At 52.6% G+C, this 21,585-nt stretch overlaps 4 protein-coding genes across 8 annotated transcripts in view; all 4 read left to right on the top strand.

Annotated features, from left to right (window-relative positions):
• The first annotated feature begins 1,891 nt into the window (after positions 1–1,891).
• On the top strand, positions 1,892–2,709 carry PRM2 (protamine 2). Of its 5 annotated transcripts, none has more exons than XM_011961407.1 (2): positions 1,892–2,223; positions 2,460–2,709. In XM_011961407.1, the coding sequence occupies exons 1-2, from the start codon at positions 1,994–1,996 to the stop codon at positions 2,464–2,466; spliced, it is 237 nt and encodes a 78-aa protein (XP_011816797.1). In that variant the 5' UTR covers positions 1,892–1,993; the 3' UTR covers positions 2,467–2,709. The 5 variants fall into 5 exon arrangements, with proteins under 5 accessions (XP_011816797.1, XP_011816793.1, XP_011816794.1 ...); XM_011961403.1 differs by having other exon boundaries at positions 1,892–2,267; positions 2,436–2,709; XM_011961404.1 differs by having other exon boundaries at positions 1,892–2,267; positions 2,429–2,709.
• A 1,949-nt stretch (positions 2,710–4,658) lies between these two features.
• PRM3 (protamine 3) lies at positions 4,659–5,061 on the top strand. The gene has a single exon (XM_011961408.1). It carries the CDS (start codon positions 4,659–4,661, stop codon positions 4,980–4,982), a length of 324 nt encoding a protein of 107 aa, XP_011816798.1. The 3' UTR covers positions 4,983–5,061.
• Positions 5,062–8,025: 2,964 nt separating this feature from the next.
• TNP2 (transition protein 2 (during histone to protamine replacement)) lies at positions 8,026–10,351 on the top strand. The gene is made up of 4 exons (XM_011961435.1): positions 8,026–8,037; positions 8,789–8,824; positions 8,939–9,404; positions 10,179–10,351. The coding sequence occupies exons 1-4, from the start codon at positions 8,026–8,028 to the stop codon at positions 10,193–10,195; spliced, it is 531 nt and encodes a 176-aa protein (XP_011816825.1). The 3' UTR covers positions 10,196–10,351.
• Positions 10,352–16,599: 6,248 nt separating this feature from the next.
• SOCS1 (suppressor of cytokine signaling 1) overlaps positions 16,600–21,585 on the top strand; it is a 6,795-nt gene continuing 1,809 nt past the window's right edge. The window contains exons 1-3 of the mRNA XM_011961433.1: positions 16,600–16,632; positions 17,363–17,456; positions 20,792–20,824. Of these exons, the coding sequence (XP_011816823.1) occupies positions 16,600–16,632; positions 17,363–17,456; positions 20,792–20,824 (160 nt within the window). The remainder of the gene's footprint in view (positions 16,633–17,362; positions 17,457–20,791; positions 20,825–21,585) is intronic.

Below are 21,585 nucleotides of genomic sequence, written 5' to 3'. Positions count from 1 at the left end.
AACCTCTGCCTCCTGGGTACAAGCAATTCTCCTGCCTCAGCCTCCCAAGTAGCTGGGATCACAGGCGCCCGCCACCAAGCCTGGCTAATTTTTGTGTATTTAGTAGAGATGGGGTTTCACCATGTTGACCAGGCTGGTCTTGAACTTCTGGCCTCAGGTGATCCACCTGCCTCAGCCTTCCAAAGTGCTAGGATTATAAGTGTGAGCCACCATGCCCTGCTCCGCCCCTTCCTATTTTCATCAGCAATTTCTGGCCATGAATATTTGACTTAGCAGGACGTAGCGTAAGGCCTCAGCATTTATATTTTTAACACATGCCCTCAGAGAGCTTGAGGGCCCTTATAAAGGACCTTCTTATCCCCCGAGAGGCAGCACAGAAACCAAGGGTCTGGCAATATCACCCATCACCTCCCGCAAGGATCTGAAGATTAAGCCTTCTGAATTTGTTTCCTATTGCTGCTGTGACAGATCACCACAAATTTTGTAGCTTTAACAACCTAAATGTATTATCTTACAGGTCTGAAGTTCAGAATTCTGAAAGAAGTCTCACGGGGCTAAAATCAAGGGGTCAGCAGGGCTGTGTTCCTCCTGGATGCACCAGGGGAGGATAACCCATTTCCTTATCCATCCCAGCTTCTAGAGGCTGCCTGCATTCCTTGGCTTGTAGTCTCTCCCTCTGTCTTCAAAGCCAGCAGTGTGGCATCTCCCAATTTCTCTTCCTATGAGCTTCCTGCCTCCCTATTTTCTCTTCTAAGGGACCGTGTGACTGCACTGGGCCAGCCCAGATCATCAAGGATGATCTCTACATCTTCGGGTCCTTAAATTTGTGTATCCGCCATATTCCCACATTCTCCCTGCCCTCCATGAAAGGGAAACTGGTTTTGCAGTTTCTGTGATTCTGATCCTGGACTTTAATGGGATCATCAAAGTTCAATGAGAAGCCCTGGCAAGGCCGAGCAGGAGGGGAGAAGATGCATATTTTAGAGGCAGAGAGGGGAGCATCCCCTGGGCTAGGGAGTAAGTGGAGAGACAAGGGTATGACTAAAACCAGGCTGTCTCCGTCTGAATGCTGGCCCGGCCTGGCCTTCTCAGCAGAGTGGCCTTGAGCAACTCAACTTCTTCACGCCTATTTACCCCACAGAAAACGGGGATTGTAAGAGTGAGGAATGCCAGGGTGGTGGCTCACACGTGTAATCCCAGCACTCTGGGAGGCTGACGTGGGAAGCTCACTTGAGGCCAGGAGTGTGAGACCAGCCAGGGCAATATGGTGAAACCCTATCTATCTCTACAAAAAGTACAAAAAATTAGCTAGGAGTGGCAGCACACGCCTATAGTCCCAGCTACTCGGGAGGCTGAGGTGGGAGGATCATCTGAGCCAGAGGGGTAGAGGTTGCAGCGATCTATGATTGCACAACTGTACTCCAGCCTGGGCAAGATACAGTCTCAAAAAAAAAAAAAAAAAACAGAGAGAGAGAGAGAGAGAAAATGAGTGAATGTATGGGAAATAAATGAACCAATGCTTGGCACATAGGAGTTATTAGGGAACTATCTGCTGCTGTTACCATCTTAACAGTAAACTGTGTGCACAGAGAGTCCCAGTGACAGTGTGCGTGCCCACTGGCTTGGGGAGATGAGGGCTTGCATTAGACAATAAAACACCTGTCATCTGTATGGTTGCACCTGCTGCAAGAGACAGAGGACACGCTTTACAGGCAAGGTAAGGGGGTCTCTCACCCTTCCAGCCCTGCAGCTTGGGTGCCAGGGCCCTGCTAGCTATGACCCCTGGCCCTGTGCTGCCCTCACAGAGGAGGGTGGGCAGGGTGGGGACAGGGCGGGGCCGCCGAGTCATAGTGGGCGCCCCCTTTATATACAAGCTTCCGGGGAGCCTCACAGACCAGACCCACAGTAACACCAAGGGCAGGTCTCAGCCCTCCTCCCCCACCCCAGGGCCCACCGCAGCCTCAGCCCAGGAGCCACCAGCTCTCCCAACACCATGGTCCGATACCACATGAGGAGCCTGAGCGAACGCCCGCACGAGGTGCACAGGCAGCAGGTGCATGGGCAAGAGCAAGGACACAACGGCCAAGAGGAGCGGGGGCTGAGCCCGGAGCACGTCGAGGTCTATGCAAGGACCCACCGAGGCTACTCTCACCATAGGAGCAGGAGCTGCTCTCGAAGGAGGCTGCACCGGATCCACAGACGGCGGCATCGCTCCTGCAGAAGGCGCAGAAGACGCTCCTGCAGGCAACGGAGGAGGCATCGCAGAGGTCTGCCCATGCCCCCACCTTGCCCTGCATGTCCCTGACCATCCCAGGCACAGGAGGGAGGCTGGGACCCACCCCACCTGACAAAGGCTCCAGCCCCCAACCCCTATCCCCACCCAGAGTCCCTAGGTGCCTCCCTCAACCAGAACTTTCTTTCCCAAAAGGCTGCAGAACCAGGAGGAGAAGATGCAGAAGGTACTAAGCTTCTTGGGCCCCTCACCACCGGCTGGAAATTAAGAAAAAGTCACCTGCCCAAGAAACACCAAGAGAGGCCATAGCAATTCCCCTCCATCAAATGCTCAAGCCCCCAGCTGGAAGTTAAGAGAAAGTCACCTGCCCAAGAAACACCAAGTGAGGCCATAGCAACTCCCCTACATAGCAACCCCTTGTTCATCTGAGTGAAATGAACAAAAGTCACCTGCCCAATAAAGCTTGACAAGACACTTGCTGGCCTGTTGGGTTTCCTTTGCACGAATCGCATTTCCTTCGCATGAATCACACAAACCTGGCTTCCCTCATGCCCAGGGTGGGAAGAAGCTTCTCTGCAGTCCTTCCTCAGGGGCGGGTAGGGCGGGAGCTCTGCCGCTCTGAGGGCACCTAGGAGAGGGTTACTGTGCCTGGGAGGCCACCCTGTGATGCTGTCCTATCGCACATCCTTCCATGGAGTCAAAGGCCACATTAGTCTGTCTGGATCCCCCTCCAGTGAAAAACCTGATCCTACCCCAAGGCTTTCTGTGTGCCACAGTTTAAAAACACAACCTATCTTGAGTGCTGGGTGGTTGGAAGTGTAAACGGTGTGGGCAGAGGAGCAGTACAGGCAACAGCTTCAAAGTGGGGAGCAGGTCTGGCGTGCTCCAGCAAGAACTTGGTCAGCACAGAGAGGGCAAAAGGCAAGGAGCAGATGAATGCAGAGTAATGGGCTGGGCTGTGTGAAGCCTGTGCTGTCTGAGGCCTCTGGAGACCCAGGGAGAATCTGATCCTTGCTGCCTGCATGTGGCTGCATCACTCCTGTCTGAAATCAAGGACCTTTGTGATTGCACTGATGGACTTTCTGGACAACCCAGGATAACCTCCCCATCTCACAATCCTTACATCATAGATTCCAGGATCAGGGTGGGCATTTAGCCAACCACAGCCACTGAGGACTGGGGGGATAAAACTGGCAAGATCCAATCCATATGTTGGAAAATGGATTCCTGGTACTCAGAAATGACCAATCTTTAAGAAGTAATGAGTTTCTGAAAAAAAATACATATATATATTTTTTCTTTTTTTTTTTTTTTTTGAGATGGAGTTTTGCTCTTGTCACCCAGGCTGGAGTGCAGTGGTGAGATCTTGGCTTACTGCAACCTGCACCTCCTGGGTTCAAGTGATTCTCCTGCCTAACCTCCTGAGTAGCTGGAGGAGCTTAAAAAAATTTTGGGAGGGTATTTTTAGTAAAGACAGGGTTTCACGATGTTGGCTGGGCTGGTCTCGAACTTCTGACGTCAGACGACCCACCTGCCTCGCCTTCCAAAGTGCTTGGATTACAGGTGTGAGCCACCATGCCTGGCCTGAAAAAATTTAAATTTAAAAAATACCACTGCAGTGTACAAAAGACTCATTTCAATGTATAAAAGACAAAGTCCTAAAACCCCTCCCCGCATGCTGAAATTGTGCCACACAGATGGGGAACCTTGCCAAGGGGCAGCTCCATGATGTCTTCAAAGAGACCTGTGGCCCTAAAACACTTAAGAGGTTGTCACTCCACCCTGACCTGGGCAGAGTGGCATCTGGTTGGTGGCATCCATCTTGCATCAGTCAGGGACACAGCAACCCCTTGTTCATCCCAGCTTGGTTTCTGGCCTGTGCCCATGCCTTGGACAAACAGAAAAAGCTTAGGAGCCGTTGCTTTTCAAGAAGATTTCACACTTTCAGGCCCCCGAAGGAAGCGTTCCAAGGGTTCCTGAGTTTTATGAAGTAGAGCTTACAGAGTGCATACACTTTAAGTACACAGCTTGATGATTTATTTCCAAGGGTCAGCAGTCAAGAAACTCGACAGACACAGCTCTCTCTGGCTGGCGATTTCTGGGATGTGGGGAGGAGTCTGTGTGTGCCCCTCCTGCTTCTAGAAATTCAATCTCTAACTCCCATCCCAGCTACAGGGGAAACTTTCTCCAGGGCAAATGAGGTCTATGGTGTCGGTATCTGCACTGGCCCCAACGCTCAGCCTTGCACACCTTCCCTGTGAGGGCTGGGAGCTGCCAGTGGCTGAGGTCTGAGTTAGCTATTGGCTTAGACCCAGGTTTCCCAGTGGGGGCGGGCTCCCTTTGTGATGTCAGCATCCTGCCCCCACTCACAGCCCCTTCACCAGCCACCTCACCTCCTTGTCCAGAGAGAGAGGCAACGTGGACCATGGGTTCCCGCTGTGCCAAGCTCAACACAGGCCACAGCCCAGGCCACAGCCCGGGCCACAGTATGGGCCACAGCATGGGCCATGGCCGGGGCCTCGAATCCTCCATGAAGAAGCTCGTGGCCTGCGTGAGTCAGGATAACTTCTCCTTGTCATCAGAGGGTGAGGAAGAGGAGGAAGAGGAGGAGGAAGGGGAAGAGGAGGAGGAAGAGGAGCTGCCAGTGCAGGGCAAGCTGCTGCTGATGGAGCCTGAGAGGCAGGAGGAGGCCCAGGAGGACAATGCCGAGGCCCAGCAGAGCCCCGAGTCCAAGGAGACACACTCCTGATCCATGACGAAGGCCCAGGAAGGGACACCCACTGCTGCTTCGGCGACCGTGTTCAGAGAAGAGTCAATAAAAAGTCTCTGAGGAATTCTCCCTGTCTCTGGTTTCCCCTCGCCCTATCCCTTCTGGTCCCATGTGTGCACGTGTGTGAATGCATGTGTGTGGGTGCACGTGGAGGGAAGCCAGCCGCCAAGGAAGGCTGAAGAGCAGGGCTCGGTGACCTTGTTCCCAAGCCCCAGCCAGAGGTTCAGGGGCTTTGGGAGGGGGAAATCATCTTAGCCTAATCTTCCTGTCTCTGGGACAGGGGAAATTCCTCTCCTAGTCCCAGCACACCCCAACTGAGGGCACCCAGCAGGACAGGGTAACTGCCTTCATCGCAGTCCCCACGGTGCCGCCCCAACCACGGGCAGTCTTTTAAGAACACTGGCTTGGGAGTTCAGCAGACCTGGGATCAAATTTCCTTTCTGCTATCTACGTGCCCTTGAGCAAGTCACTGGTGTCTTTGAGCCTCAGCCTGCCCCTCCTGGCATTTGGGGGAAGCTAATAGCTACTCATGGGTCACCTGATCAGGAGAATTAGCTCAAGGGCTGGGTGGGACCACTGGCAGCAAGTCAGTGCTGAACTATGGCAGGGATTGTTGCTGGGGTCATGGTGGTTCCCTCTGGGTCCTTTTTTTGGCTGCGGACTCTTCCACTGCGAGTCTATGCTGCTGGCGACCATCTGCACCCCTACCTGGAAGCTCACTCCTGCCTTCTTCAGGGGCAGAGATAGTGCCCTATGAGAGCAGTAGGCAAAAGAGGCCCAGGGAGGTGACTGGGTACAGATGCAGAACCTAGGCCGCATCCTCTCGCTCTGGGCTCGGCACGCTTTCTGCAAGGAGCTTCGGAATGCATCTGCTGCCCACCCTACCGCCGGCTCCTCCCTCACTCCTTCCATCCCAAAGAAGCCACAAATGTGATCTCCACCACATTCCCTCACAGTCCTCCAAGCACCAGCCACCTTGAGCTAATTCTCCTGATCAGCTGATCCCCTGTCCCTGAGGGCATCCTAGTTGGTACCGTGGCAGTGGGGCTGGGGGCCGGGGGATTTTCAGGGAAGCCTCGGTTCCTCTGGGGTCCATGTTTGAGGGTAGGAAGGGGCCTTGGGCTACCCTAAGGAGAGGCCACTGCTCTGCCCTGCAAGGGCCTAGGGCAGAGGAGGCCCTGTTACCCCAATACTCCCAGCCCCACAAATGACGCGGTTGGTCAGCTTTGTCCTTTTGTCCAAGGCCCGAAGGTCCACCCACCCATTCATTTGCCCAGGAAACATGAACCGAGCCCCTGTTGTATGCCCCACGTGGTGCTAGTCATGAGGGGACCTGGTATGAATAAAACGCAGTCCCTGCCGCCCTGGGAGAGAGTTCACGGTCATAGGTGCGAGGACAGGTATGTGATGTGCCGCACACCCGCTGCTGGGAGAGGTCAGCCCGCCCTGGGAGGACTGGAAAGGTGTGTGGAGGAGAGGCTGGTTGATGGCAGGCCACAATCTCCATTCCAGGCTACGTGCTTGAGGGTGGGGAAGTGGGGCGCTGGCAGTGGAGGAGCAGCAGGCCATGGGAAGAGGGGTCCAGAGACCCAGAAAGTCTTCACGGCTTGGTCTAGCACACACCCCACAACCGGACCTGCTGAGCCCACCCAAGGCAGGGCCCTGAGAACCCTGCCGCAGGTGTCCCTCTAATCACTGAGAATCCCTTACTGACCTTGAGAGGCAGCCAGACCTGAATATGACTGGCTCTGTCCCTGATCGGCCGAGGGACTCTGGGCTGGTTACTCCACCTCTCTGAGCCTGTTCCCTCTTTGCTAAACGCAATCATTGTACCTGCCTCACAGGGTGCATTAGTTTCCTGGGGCTGCCATACCAAATGGCCACAAACTTGGTGGCTAAAACAACAGAAATGTATTCTCTGCAGTTCTGGAGGCCGGAAGTCTGAAGTCAAGGTGCCAGCTGGGCCAATCTCCCTCCCGAGGCCTTAGCAGCGAATCCTTCCTTGCCTCCTCTAGCTCACAGACCTCCAAGCTTGTCTCCATCTTTACATGGTTTCCTCTTCTCCCTGGGTGACGCCTCTTCTGTCTCTCATAAGGACGTTTGTCATTGGATTTATGGTGGGCCCTAAATCCAATGCTAAGCCAACATGCTTATCTCAAGATTCTTAGCTTAATTACATCTGCAAAGATTCCTTTTCCAAATATCACACTGATAGGTTCTAGGAGTTACAACGTGGACATAGATTTTTGGGGGCTGCCATTCAGTCCATTACAAAGGGTCACTGTGAGGTCTGAGGGCAAAGCTGCCTGGAGAGGGTGAGGCCCACAGCACAGCCATGTAGAAAGCATTCAGTGAATGAAAGCAGTTCTCACTGTGAGAAATTTGACATGTTTATTCAGAAATAAACTGCAAAGGCTGGGCATACTGGCTCAGGCCTGTAGTCCCAGCACTTTGGGAGGCCAAAGCAGGAGGATATCTTGAGCTCATGAGTTCAAGAACCACCTAAGCAACAAAGTGAGACCCCCATCTCTACAAAAAAATTTAAAAAAATTAGACCGGCGTGGTGGCATGCACCTGTAGTCACAGCTACTCGGGAGGCTGAGGTGGGAGGATTGGTTGAGTCCAGGAGGTGGAGGCTGCAGTGACCTGTAATAGTGCCACTGCACTCTATCCTGGGTAACAGAGCAAGACCCTTTCTCAAAAAAGAAAAAGAAAAAAAACTTCCATAAAAGCGGATGATTGCACATTCTCAGAGCAAGAGGCAAAGTTGCACATGGGCAGAGTGAGAGGTTGGCTTGGGCTAGGGACCTGCTCGGGAAGGGGAGACAGAGACAGAGGGATTTCCATGCAGAGATAAGTGGGAAAGTACAGGCCAAGGGCTAAGCTCAAAGACATCAGCCAAGGTGGGGCGGGTGGAGGGCTCTGGATGGAAACCCAAAGACTAGAAGATCAAATGGCCTGGTGTTCAAACATAAGTCTGGGTTTTCTTCTCGAGGTGCTGGAGTGTTTGAGTAGGGACAGCATGATTCAAATGGTATGGCAAGGCTTCGTTAGCAGGGACGGGAAGAGAATCAAGAGGCAGAAACTGAAGGAGAGAGATGGGTTTCCAAGGACCTCCTGTAGCTTGACAAGCATCTTAGGCTCACAAGAATACCAGGAAAGAAGCAAAGACACCCCTTTGTCACATAAGGCAGCTAAGCCTCAGAAATCACAATGGCCTACCCAAGATTGAACATCAGTGCAAATTGGGATTTGAACTTGATTCTGAATCTCCCGACTTTAGATCTGGCTGGGGAGGTAGGCTTGCGGGCGAGCCCCAGGACCACCCCTTGGACCATGTGGTTACTCATCTTTCATCCATCCACCAAGCCAACTGGTCAATTCATCACCTCCCCATCATCTGGGCACTAGTCATCTGTCTTAACAACTGCCCACCATTCAGCTGCCATCACTAGGGTCAAGGCTGCACTCCTAGCACCCAAGCTGCCCAGGAAGTTAAGAAAAAGACCTGATGATGCTGGTCAGTGATGTTTACTGAGCTCTTATTGTGGGCTGGGCCTGAGCTAACTCCTTGATATAAATTCTCTCCTTTGTTAATAATTCTTCTAATGTCTGAATGAGGTCAGTACAATTATTGTCTCTACTCTGCAGAGATGGGGAAACTGGGACTTGTTTAGGCGAATCCCCAGGGCTGACCATGTAGAAAAAGCAGATCTGGGATGCAGACTCAGTTTAATCTGACCGAAGGGCTCCTACCCTGAACCAGCAGCTGGGACTACCCCCAGGGTACCCCTGAGGGCTGCCCCAGCCTGGGGGTGAGGGTAAGGGGTAGGGAGCTTTGTCTTGGCTGGGCCACATCTGTCACACCGCTGTGGCCTGTGCCATTATAATCAGCCCCAGCTATATAAGAAGGGGCTGCCAGGGCCTCTGTAAAGCTAGGCCTGCTGGGAGAGGACGAGGAGGAGGCCCTGCCCCTCCAAACGTGGCCTCCTTTGGACACCAAGACTCACAGCCTTCCTATCACCCACACCCAGCTCCACAGCAACTCTCGGCCCCAAAGCCGCAGCCCGTGCACCTGCACCCACCACTGCCAGACCTCCAGCCAGAGTTGCAGAAAGAGCCAGCGTGGCAGCCGGAGCCGGAGCTCCAGCCAGAGCCCGACCAGCCACCAGAACCCAACCGGAGCCCACAGCTCATCCGGCTGCCAGAGCCAGAGTCCCAACGCCAGCCCACCACCAAAGCACCACAAAAAGACCATGAACTCCCACCACTCTCCCACGCGGCCCACCACCCTGCACAGCAGCTGCCCCAAGAACAGAAAGAACTTGGAAGGCAAGCTGAACAAGAAAAAAATGGCCAAGAGGATCCAGCAGGTGTACAAAACCAAGAAGCGGAGCTCAGGTATCCTTTAAGGAGGTGGGGAAGGGCCACAGAGCCCACAGATGATGGGGAGCAGACCTAGGGGGCAGTGAGAGGAAGGCTGCAGCCAGGTCACAGAGGAACCACAGGCAAAGATGAAGAGGGAGAAGAGAAACAATGGGTTGATTAGGAGGATAGAAAGATTAGCTAGATGGAAGCATGAATTGGGTTGAGAGGTTGGGTGGATGACTGGGTGGGTAAATAATAAATAGGTAATAGGATAGTTGGAAGAATGCATTGGTTGAATGATAGGAAGTTTGGATGTGATTAGCTGGATGGATGAATAAATGGATGAATGCACTGGTTCACTCGTTATTGGTTGGTTAGGTAGATGATTAGTTGGAAGAATATGGTTGGTGGACATGAATTGGTTGGATATAGAGTTAAATAGATGTAAAAGTTTTGATGGGTTGATGTGATTGGTTAAATAATGGTTGGCTAGGAAGGCTAGTTCAGATGAAGGCATGATGTTGATAAATTTATCTTAATAGAGTAATACAGAGTAATTGAATGAACTGATAGATGGAAGAATAGATATCTAGACTAATGCGATAGAATGGGAAAGAAATGTTGAATAGATGAATGGAATGGGTGAACTAATAAATGGATGGATGACAAATGGACACTGACGGTAGTCTAAACTCTATCTACGCCCCATATTCAATCACAAATGAGTAGCTGTAAGACCTACAGGAGGTCTGTGACTTCATGAAGTGCTCAACTATTAAAAGTTCCTTTCCCACTCTTATCCCTTAGGACGGAAATCCAACTAACAAGACTGCACTCCTTGGCTTGTTCCTGCGTGTTTCACCCAAATGAGAGATGCTACCATGCATAGAATGCTAGGATGAAGTCAATCTTCTTGCAGGAACATGTTACTATGGTGATTTCCACACAACACTAATTAAAGCTTGTACCCTGGAAGACTATCACTGAGTAGTCGTTTTAGAGTCATTTTGATTTCACTAATAAAGGTGTTACGTGTTTGGGGGGCCTGCACAGGGGCAGAGATGAATGGGGGTGGGATGCCAAGAAGCCTGCAGAGTCCACTCGGCTTGGATAACAATCTTTTGCCCTGTACACTCCCACATGGGTGTGTACATATGTGGACACACAACGTGCGCACAGGTCCATACTCTATTCATGTGATCCACATGTATGTAGCCCAAGGAGACAGGAAGAGGGGTTCAGAATGTGCCTTTTGCAATTCAGAGCATCCTGAGTTTGAATCCTGGCTCATCTTTCGTCCACGCTGTGTGACCTTGAACTGTGACCAACCTCTGAGCCTCACTTGCTGATTCTGTAATATAGTACCAACCTCAACGTTCCTCAAAGCGGCCATTTCAACCACCTTCTACTAAGGGACCAAAGTCTGTTCGGGGGCTGTGCTGGGCTCTGGGAACAGAACTAGAGAACATACAAGGCCCTGCCCTCAGGGAACTTACAGTCCAAACACAAGACTTGTCAGAATGAGCTGTATCAACGGAGCAGCGTGATGTCATGTCCCCGTGAGGGAATGAGCCTGGCTTAGAACTTGTGTTGCAGAGGAGCTGGCATACAATCTGAAGGTGCTGGGACATGAGCTAGGGGCACCCGGCAGGGGCCAGACCATGCCAGTGTTGGACCAAGCTCTGCAGGAAGGAGCTTGGACATTATTCTTGGTGTGAGAAGTCGGGAGGGTCTCAGCTGGATGAGTTGATAGAGTCTGGTGTGTGCTTTTTTTTTTTTTTTTTTTTTTTGCGACCATCTCACTGTCACCCACGTTGGGGTTTAGTGATGCAATCATGGCTCACTGTAGCCTTGATCTCCCAGGCTCAAGCTATCCTCCCGCTTCAGGTTCCTGAGTAGCATGACATGTACCACCATACTTAGCTATTTTTGACTTCTCGCTCTGTCGCCCAGGCTGGAGGGCAGTGGTCGCCATCTCAGCTCATTGTAACCTCCGCCTAATGGGTTCAAGCGATTCTCCTGCCTCAGCCTCCCGAGTAGCTGGCATTACAGGCACCCGCCACACCTGGCTAATTTTTATGTTTTTTTCCCCACTGTGCAGGCGTTCTGTCGATTTTTATTTCATTTTACTTTAAGTTCTGGGATACACGTGCTGAACATGCAGGTTTGTTACGTAGGAATACATGTGCCTTGGTGGTCTGCTGCACCCATCAGCCCGTCATCTAGGTTTTAAGTCCTGCATGCATTAGGTATTTGTCCTACTGCTCTCCCTCCCCTTTCCCCCCACACCTCAATTTTTGTATTTTTTTAGTGGAGATGAGGTTTCACCATGTTGGTCAGGCTGCTCTCAAACTCCTGACTTCAAGTGATTCACCTGCCTTGGCCTCCCAAAGTGCTGGGATTACAGGTGTGAGCCACCATGCCCGGCCGCCTGGTGTGTTTTCAAAGTGGTGCGGCTGCTGTGTGGAGACCGGATTGCAGGGGATGGGACAGGGTACAGCAACTGGCAGAATGGCAGCCTGGTCTAGTGGAGAGATTTTCCCCAACAGGTGGGCCGGAGGTTCCTCCCAAGATAATGCCCAGAGTCCTGCCTTCCTCATTCCTCTTGTGCAAACATTTACTGAGCACCCACTTGTGTGGGCTTTGGGCTAAGGCCAAGGAGGGAAGATAAGGATCAACCAGACAGAACCCTGCTTCCAAGTAGATGTGGAGACAGCTATGGCCATCAATCTTAGGAAAACCTCTCATCTGCAAAATGGGCACCCTTGCTGGGGGACTGGGAGAGGTCAGTGTGTCATGCGTGTGACATGGTGTCTGGGCTCAGTGCTTGGCACTCAGTAAACCTCTGCTATTAGTATGGCATAAAAAGTACCAGGCATCCCAGCATTTTGGGAGGCCGAGACGGGAGGACCACGAGGTCAGGAGATCAAGACCATCCTGGCTAACACAGTGAAACCCCATCTCTACTAAAAAATACAAAAAACTAGCCGGGCGAGGTGGTGGGTGCCTGTAGTCCCAGCTACTCAGGAGGCTGAGGCAGGAGAATGGCGTAAACCCAGGAGGTGGAGCTTGCAGTGAGCTGAGATCTGGCCACTGCACTCCAGCCTGGGCGACAGAGCGAGACTCCATCTCAAAAAAAACAAACAAACAAAAAAAACAAAACAAAAAAAAACAAAAACAAAAACAAAAGTAAGTACCAGGCAGATTTTCGTGAAGGAACACCGGCTACCAGACTAAAAGACTGGGGAATGGTCAGGGTCTTGTGTAACTTGGCTTCTGACCTTCATACCCACCAGCCTTGGTTTTAGGGTCAGACTCAAGTTTGCTCTGGTTCTCACTATCCTAGCTGAGGGGGCTGGGACTAAACCACTCTGAGCCTCACTTACCTCCTCTGTCTAATGGGCTCACCATTCTGACATGCTGGGGGCGGGGTACCCAGCAGCCTGGTGTGTGACAAGGTGCCCAGCATAGCACCAGACACAGCGTCACTTTGTTTTCCTTCGTGCTGCATTTGGCATTTGGGCTGAAGGAACGGGGTGAACAGGTGAAGGCGGGATGGCGCAGGAGTAGAAATGAGTGGTGATGGGGTGTCTGCAGGGGAGGGAAATGGACCCAGATGTCTTGGGGAAGACCTTGCAGGATTCCAAGCTTTGCTGAGCCCGTCCCAGGCAGCGGCATGACATGGAAGTTCCTCTTTCAGATCTCAGCTATGTGGCCTTGAGCAAGTCATGTCACCCGTCTGCATCCTGGTCTTTTCTGTAAAATGGGAGGCTAACGGTGCCTCCCTGGAGGGGTCCTCGTGGGGATTCATTGAGATAATGCACCTGCAAGCATCCAACAGAGGGCCTGGTTCATGTGACCAATGTCACTCAATGTCACTGTCAGTCTCCTTTCCTTGGGTCCCTTTATCATACCCTCACAGGAGGGAAATGTTCCAGGTTGTTTCTATTAGGAGAGGGTGTGGGGAAGCACTTAAGCAGGCTCAGGAACTACATTTATTGAGCACGTACTCGATGCCAGATGTTTTGACATAAATGTTTCCACGGAATCCACACTCCTCAACAAGAGACATTATTGGTCCCATTGTACAGATGAAGAAACTGAGACTCAGAGGTGAAATGACTTGATCAAGGACTCCTGGCATGCAGGTCTGAGATAAGACATTCATGTTTTGTCCAAAACTTTCTGGTTCCCAACTGAAAATGTAAGGCCACATTAAGCCATGATAGTCACTGACACATCAGTGCAAGAGTTTGGGAGGCCCTTCTGGGGAACACATTTTGAAGGAGGAAGTGGAGACAGGGTTAGACATAAAGTCAGGGACTTTGAGCCCCACTCACCAAAGGACCTCCCTGCTTCCTGGGCAGTGTCCTTTTATGATATGATTACTGAAGGCAGATCTTTTATTATAAGCCGATGGACTGGCTCACACGTGTGGCTTATGGACCTATCTTTAACTCCACATTTCCCTGAAACCAACACCAACACGAGCAACACAAAAGTGGCGCAAACACGGAGAGTCACATACACAGTCATAACTCACCAGAATCTCGACCTCCTAGCCACACATACAAAGAAGCGGCCGTTCAAACCCACTCAGACACAGAGACCCACATTCACATGCAGACCCCAAATACACACACACACACCCCTACACATGCATGCAGGCTCTCAGTCACCTCCCCTGACTCTTCCCACAGGAAACACATACGTAAGCAAGCACTCACAATACATACCACCCTTGTACGGTCAGACGCATGGTGATGACAGAAAAAAAAAATCCAACCACAGATTCACGCTTTCACTTACTTAGCTTGGGGTAGGTGGCAGTAGGTTGGGGGCAGGCCTGCTGGAGACCCAAATTCAGGAAATGGAGACAGACAGACAATAAATCCAGCCAGCAAGACAGTATGCGGGTTCTGAAGATGATCTATCTTGATACTCGGAGATTTAATTTCAGTGGGCTACTGGGGAATGAGGTGAGGTCTGGGGAACAGTGAGGTGCAGCCTGTCCTGTGGTGGTGTTACCCGCAGGGCTGTCACTCCTGAGGGTCTGAGGGATCACCAAGGGGAAACGCAGTGGTCCTGGGTTGAGGAAGGGTGGGGAACGGAGCGGTCAGACAAGAGGGCAGATCCTGGCAGAGATGCCCATGTGAGCTATGATTTAAGAGGAAAACTATCTCAGACCCTGCAGTCACACAGACCCAGCTTCAAATCCCAGCTGCCCCATTCCCTCACTGGGTGACCCCAGGACTATTCCTCAACCTCTCTGAGTCTCAGATGCATCTCACACTTTGTAAAGAGAACCGAGGAGGCCCTGCTGTTCACTGCTGCATCTCCAGGACTTAGCACAGTGCCTAGCACATACTAGGAGTGCAGGAAATATTTGTTTAGTAGATGAAAGAAGGAGCAGGCATTAAAGCAACAACGAGAAGCCACCACTTACCAAATCATCAAATAGGCAAAAATGGAAAAAGTATGATAATGGCGAAGGCATGGGGAAACATTGTTGAACGCTTTTGCCCAGAAGGTGAATGTGCACAGCACGCTGGCAGGCGACTGGGTGGCGCCTATGAACATTCAAACGGTAAGAACGGTTTATCACATGTGTGCCAAGAGGCTGTACAGGGAGCTGCAGGCCACGTTGTTTGCAAGAGCAAAAAAACAACCTATGTGTCCGCCCACCAGGGATGGCTAAATGAACACACGCTGAAGAGTACCATGCGGTTCTTAAGGAACTTGGGGTCGATCTATACGTGATCTAGCCAGATCTAGCCAGATTGCTGCGGGGAAAGGGCAAGATGGAGAAACACATGACACGGATAGAGGGAAAAGTCCTACACAAAAGAATATATATATATATATTTTTTAAATAATTAGGGTCTTGCTCTGTCACCCAGGCTGGAGTGCGGTGGCACAATCACAGCTCACAGCAGCCTCAAACTGACCGCAAGTGATCCTCCCAGCTCGACTTCCCAAAGTGCTAGGATTACAGGCATGAGCCACCATACCCGGCCAAGGGACATCATTTTTATGGGTCAAAATACAAGCATGTAGATGCACAGAAAAAGATCTCAGGGTGGGAGCAGTGGCTTCTGCCTATAATCTCAGCGCTTTGGGAGGCCCAGGCGGGAGGATCACTTGAGGCCATGAGTTTGACACCAGCCTAGGAAGCAAAGTGAGACTCTGTCTCCCTAAAAATGAAAAAATTAGCCGGGCATGGCAGCGTGCGCCATCCACACGGGAGGCTGAATCAGGAGGGTTGCTTGAGCCCAGTGGGGGTGGGGGTGTCAAGGCTGCAGTGAGCTGTGTTCGTGTCACTGCACCCCAGCCTGAGTGACAGAGGGAGACTCAGTCTCAAAACATACAAATAAAAATAAAAAAGATCCTAAAGAACAGACCGAGCTGGTGCCCGGGTTACCTTTGCGGAGGAAAACTGAAGGAAAAAGAGGATAAAAAAGCAATGAGCATTAGTGAATGTGTCTAATGGGTGCTCAGCGAAGCTCTGTTGAATCTGGAGAGGCACTAAAGGCATGTGGATATAACATCAGCCCCTGCTCTGGGCTTGCTGGTCTGGGCCAGGTGACCCAGAATGCTCTCCCACAAAGGGACTCATCACCCCAGGGCAGGGAAAGGTCCAGCCCAGCCCTCTCCCTTCCTCTTGACCAGTCTCCTCCTAGAAGCCAGTACGGTTGCCTTGGGGTGTCTGGCTTACCTTTGGCCTCATGTGCTGCCCAGGGCCTCACATTCTTGTCATGCTCTGCCCGGAATATGTTCTCCCTCCCTTCCCTTGGCAAGATCTCATTCTTTTTTTTTTTTTTTTTTTTGAGACAGGGTCTCCCTATGTTACGCAGGCTGGAGTGCAGTGGTGTGATCTTAGCTCACTGCCATCTCTGTCTTCCGAGCTCAAGTGATCCACCTCAGGTTCCCACGTAGCAGCGACCACAGGTGTGTACCGCCACGTCCAGCTAATTTTTTTGTAATTTTGTAGAGATGGGGTTTTGTCATGCTGCCCAGGCTGGTTTCGAACTCCTGAACTCAAGTGATGCTCACTCTTTACAACTCAGTTGAGGGTCACCCCTCCCTGAGCCTGCTTAGGGCGCTGCCAACTGGGCCAGTAGATGCTGGGCTTCTTAAGTTGTGGCACGTGAGGAGACTGCTGCTGCTCTGTGTGCCCTGAGACCAGACGCCTCCTCAGAGAGAACTGGGCGCAATTCCACCTGTCATCATGACACCCGACATTCTCAACAGCATCACCACAGTGAGGGCCCACGGACATGAGGAATCTTTCTGCCTCACATTCTAAAGTCCCCAGCCTGCTGTGTGCTAGCTCCTGTGCCTGTTTTCAGTTTCTGCAAGTTCTTTTGCTCCCTGTGTCACTGCTCCTGGTCCTTGCTGTCAGCCGCTGACACCTAATTTGTCACTTATGGGATGGGGTGGGGTGGGTAGAAACTGGTTAGGCTTGTTGGAATACTGTGCAAAAATGCAGTGAAGAGGCCACGCCAAAGATCCCAAGGGATTTACTGAGGAAGGAGCACCGTGCTTCCCAGGCTTGGGCTCTGTGACAGTTCTCTGGGCCACTGGATTTGCCTGAAGGCACACAGCTGATGGGGAGGGGGCTGGAACTGGAAGCAGGTGTGTCTGGACCCCTCCAGCAGCATTCCTAGAATTCTACTTTCCTGCCCCTCCTATTTTACAGCTGTTAACATAACAATCTTGACTGCTTTCCGAAAGCCAGTGACTACTGACGACTTCAAGTAACAGCTGACTTCATCTCTCCTTTCTTTACCTGTGCCTGCTGGAAGAGTCTCACCAAGTCTCCAGGACTGGGCCACTTTGGAGTCCGGCCACTGGCTCATGCCATCGCTCCCTGGCCTCTTACACCTTCTCCTTGGACTTGGGTCCTCTGAGCTCACACCCCTCTACCCACCACTGAGACACACAATCGTTCCTGCGGTGGGAGCAGAAGGGATCTACTCCATACATCAAAGCACAGGACTCCAGACACAGCACTTCAGGCCAGGTTCTGCCAAGCCCCAGGGCTCCCCACAACACCTTCACCAAGTTCCACCAGTTCCCCAAGTTGTGATCTCCTCATCTGATCAAGGGAAACATAATTTCCAATTCACACGACCATGGGAAAGTGTCCCAAGGCCACAACCACAGCTCCTCGTGGCTAAAGCCCAGCAGTTGGGAAGGTCAGCAGCTAGAAGGCTCTTTCCATACTGAGGCCTGTGCTGTCTCCTGGGCCTGGATGGCTGGCCCGTGCACTCAGGGCAAAATCCAAAGCCCTGCCGCAGCCCAGCAAGGCCCTGCTTGATGGGTCAGACCCTGCCAACCTCTATGCCTCACCCCCACACCACCCCCTGGCTCGCTATACCAACTCTCCTTTCCTATCTTCAAGCACCCCCACCACAGGGCCTTTGCACTGGCTGTTCTCTCCACCTGGGGTATTCATCCTACTTTTAGAAAGACCTTAGTGCTAATGTCACCACCTCCAAGAGGCTTTCCCTAACTTCCTTATCTCACCCTACAAACACATAGTCACTCCTTTCTCTCTGTTTCTTTCCCACATAGCACCCAGTATGATCTGCAATGATGGTGTGAATTCACTGACTCCCCCAGGTCTGCCTGAACACCTCTGAGTCCCCTGCGCCTGGCACACAGTAAGAACTCAGTAAATATCTGCTGAATAAATACTGAAGAAGTAAAATAGATATGTTATCACCTCATCTTGCAAATATGGACACTGAGGCACAGAAAAGCTAAGAAGCTGGCCCCAGGCCACATGCTTATGAAATGACCCATTTTAATTCAGACCAGCGGTCAGCAGAATTCACAATGTGAGCCTTACTGCTCGGGGCTCCCAGGGGCACAGACTCCCATGGGAACCTCACTGACACATGGGTTAGAGGAAAAGGAGGGCTGAGGAATTTCAGGGCAGAGACCAGTTTCACGATTACACACTCTGGCCAGGAGCTGCTTTTCCCAGCACAAAGCCACCAAAGTCGGAAAGAGAAACTGAAAAAGCTGAGTGCCACAAGCCACCAGGATCTTGACTTCCCCCAGATGCTGGCTGGGCCCCTCGCATATGGGGTTCAAGGACCTGCCAAAGTAGGGAGGAGAATGTTCCCACACATCTGGCTCTGGCTGTGGTTTAGCAAGCTGTGGACATAGGGTTGGTCTATCTGCCCTGTGACAAGAGGTCATTGTGCCAAGCATCCACTCCATACCTGGCATTTTGCCCTCAGCTCTGCATGTCTGGCTGCTCTGTGAGGTACGAGATGTTCACAGCTCACTTTGCAGTTGGGGCAAATGAGGTACCAAGAGGGCAGATCGCTTGCCCAAGGTCATGCAGCAGGTCTGGGGTCAGAGCCTGGCCCCATCCTCCCCAGCACTTTGAGTCCCCTCAGGGTTTCGCACTGCCTGGCTTCCTGTGAGTCTGGTGCCCAGCCCTCCAGGGAGAACAGCCCACAAGGCGGATGCTTGTCAATCAGCAGATTTCTTTTTCTCTTTCAGCATCTGGATTTGGTTTCATTTTGAACACAGGACTTCAGAAAATGAAACCAAAGCTGTCTGTCACTGTTGGCAGTGAGAAGAACCCACGTGTGCTGAGTGTACCCTTAGAAGCTTCCCCGTTCCCTTGCTGTGCCTTCCCTGGCCTGTGGTCCCTGGACTAGGGCTTATAAGGCAGTGCTTTAGGAGGCCAGGGCAGGAGGGTCACTTAAGGATAGGAGTTCAAGACCAGCCTGGGCAATGTAGTGAGACCCCATCTCTACAAAAAATTTTAAAAATTAGCCAGGTGTGGTGGCATGTGCCTGTAGTCTCAGCTACTCAGGAGGCTGAGATGTGAGAATCTCTTGAGCCCAGGAGGTCGAGGCTAGAGTGCCTCCTCGATCCTATCACTACACTCCAGCCTGAGCAACAGAGCAACACTCCATCTCTTTAAAAAAATGGACACAGGGGTTGAAGCCATGTGTCTGTGGGCTCCAACACACAGCCACACCCACAGGCACACTCAGATGAACAACAACAGCAAACACCTACCGAGTGCTTATTATACACTACGGGTTGTTTTAAGTACCTGACCCCGTATTCACTCATTTAATTCCCACACAACCCCGGGAGGGAGGTACTGTTGTATTTTTCTTTTTGAGACAGGGTCTTACTCTGTTGCCCAGGCTGGAGTGCAGTGATGCAAGGCTCACTGCAGCCTTGACCTCTTGGGCTCAAGCAATCCTCCTGCCTCAGCCTCCCAAGTAGCTGGGACTACAGGTACAAGCCACTATGTCTGGTTGATTTTTGTACTTTTTTTTTTTTTTTGTAGAGAAGGGGGTCTCACTTTATTGCCCAGGCTCGTTCTCAAACTCCAGGGCTCAAGCAATCCTCCTGTCTTGGCCTCCCAAGTGCTGGGATTATAGGCATGAGCTACTGCACCCTGCTAGAGGTACTATTATTATCCCCATTTCACAGATAAAGAAACCGTGGCAGAGAGGTTAATTACACGCTCAAGGTCACAAGAATAGAAAGGTGCAGAGGTGGAACTAGGTGTCCTTGTAATTCCATTACCCACCGCAGCGTGTGGCCCCCAGCAGATGTTCAGTGGACATCTCTCGAATGACCACACACCTGACCTCTGGTGCAGGCAAAGCTCTGCATCTTCTCTTACCCCCTTGCGGGCGCGCACACACGCGCACAACCCAGGAGGCTACACCAATGACCACCACTAGCCCTGGCCAAACGCAGATTCAGGGCATTGATGGGGTGCTAAGCCAGGCTGATTCTGGGTCACCCCCTGTGTTCAGGAGGTGAATAAAGACCTAGGCTCTGCCAGGGGAAGAAGGCATCCTGGGGCCAGGGAGGCGGGAAGAAGGATCAGGCACCAGGACTTCCAGGGGAGAAACTGTCTGGGCTGTCACCTGAGAGCTGTCTGTAGAGGGCAGTGTGCCCCAGTGTGAGACCAGTCACCAAGTCCCCAGCCTAGCCAGGCTTTTGTGTGGCCCGTTGTGATGCTGGGGCTCCCCACAAGCCTTCATTCAAAAATACACGGAGCAGCCAGGCACCTACTCCATGGCCTCGCACGACAATGGGAATCACTAAATCACCAACACGTGTGCAAAAGACAGTCCTGACCACCGACCGCTCACCATCCCAAGCCCCGGGTGTGTGTGTGGTGGGAAGGCAGTCTTTGAAGGGCAGATGCTTGACGGAGCAGTAGGAAGGGGAAATCTATGAGGAAGGGGTCGGGGGAAAGGAGGGCTAGGAAAGCAGGTTTTGGGATTCATCACGTCTGAGACTGCACCATTTCTTCGCTGGGTTCCAATCTGATGTCGTCCAGCTGCTCCTCTCCCCAAAATGAAGACGGAGAAGGCGGGATCCAGGTCCAGAGCTCCCAATCTGCAAGCCATTGCAAATCCCAGCCCCTCCCCGGCCTCAGTTTCTTCCGCTGCCAGGTAGTGGGAGCGCAGGGAGGGCAGTCAAGGCCACCAGGAACCTTGCCCGGCCCCGCCCAGTTTCTGAGGAACTGGGCCGGGGTGGAGGCGCCCGCGCCGCCAGGGGTTCCTCTGAAGCTTGTGGTCAGGCTGCCGCTTCCCGGGAAGCCCGAGCCAAGACCAGAGGCAGCAGCCGGCAGCGCTTCGGGACAGGAGGGAGGGCGACTGAGGGAGACGACGGCGGGTGAAGCAGGGGCTAGGAGGGGGTCTAGGAGTGGGGTCAGGCTCAGGGTTGGGGACAGGTTCTGTGGCCTCCTGGGGGCATCTGGTTGCAGGGGAGAAGAGGACAGGGCTCTGTCCCCGGCGGGTGTGGAGACACCTGGGGTGGAGGAGGGTGTGTCAGGGCGCGTCCCAATAGGGACTGGCGGCAGAAAGTGGAACCCGAGGTAGCGGGGCAAAAGCGGGGTCGCCAAGTCCGAAAGAGGTGTCCCAGAAGTGGCCGGAAGGCGCAGGGTCGGGGCCAGAGCCCCTCCAGGGACGGGTGCTGGGGCAGGTGTGAACAGGCGGGCAGAGGGCCCCGCGGGAGAGTCCAGAGGAGGGGTGAAGAGGGCCGGAGCGGTCCCCGCCGGACGCCACCGGGAAAAGAGAAACCGAAAGTGGAGCTGGGGGCGGGGCCGGCAGGGGGCGGGGCCTCCCGCCGTCGCTAGACCCGCCTCAGAGCTGGTTTAAAAGACTGGCGCAGGGGCGGGCGCCCAGCAGAGCGAGCTGCGGCCGTGGCAGCT

The sequence above is a fragment of the Colobus angolensis genome, unplaced genomic scaffold (assembly GCF_000951035.1).
Source record: "Colobus angolensis palliatus isolate OR3802 unplaced genomic scaffold, Cang.pa_1.0 Scaffold55, whole genome shotgun sequence".
NCBI classification, from domain to species: Eukaryota; Metazoa; Chordata; class Mammalia; order Primates; family Cercopithecidae; genus Colobus; species Colobus angolensis.
Note: the sequence above shows the minus strand (reverse complement) of the source record. Positions and strands in the feature narration are given on the sequence as shown.

Coding starts and splice junctions, on each gene's coding strand:
- PRM2 (XM_011961402.1), top strand. CDS start 1,994: ATGGTCCGATACCACATGAGGAGCCTGAGCGAACGCCCGCACGAGGTG. Junction 2,268..2,384: donor ACGGAGGAGGCATCGCAGAG/GTCTGCCCATGC, acceptor ATCCCCACCCAG/AGTCCCTAGGTGCCTCCCTC.
- PRM3 (XM_011961408.1), top strand. CDS start 4,659: ATGGGTTCCCGCTGTGCCAAGCTCAACACAGGCCACAGCCCAGGCCAC.
- TNP2 (XM_011961435.1), top strand. Junction 8,825..8,938: donor GCCCCAGCCTGGGGGTGAGG/GTAAGGGGTAGG, acceptor GCCTCTGTAAAG/CTAGGCCTGCTGGGAGAGGA.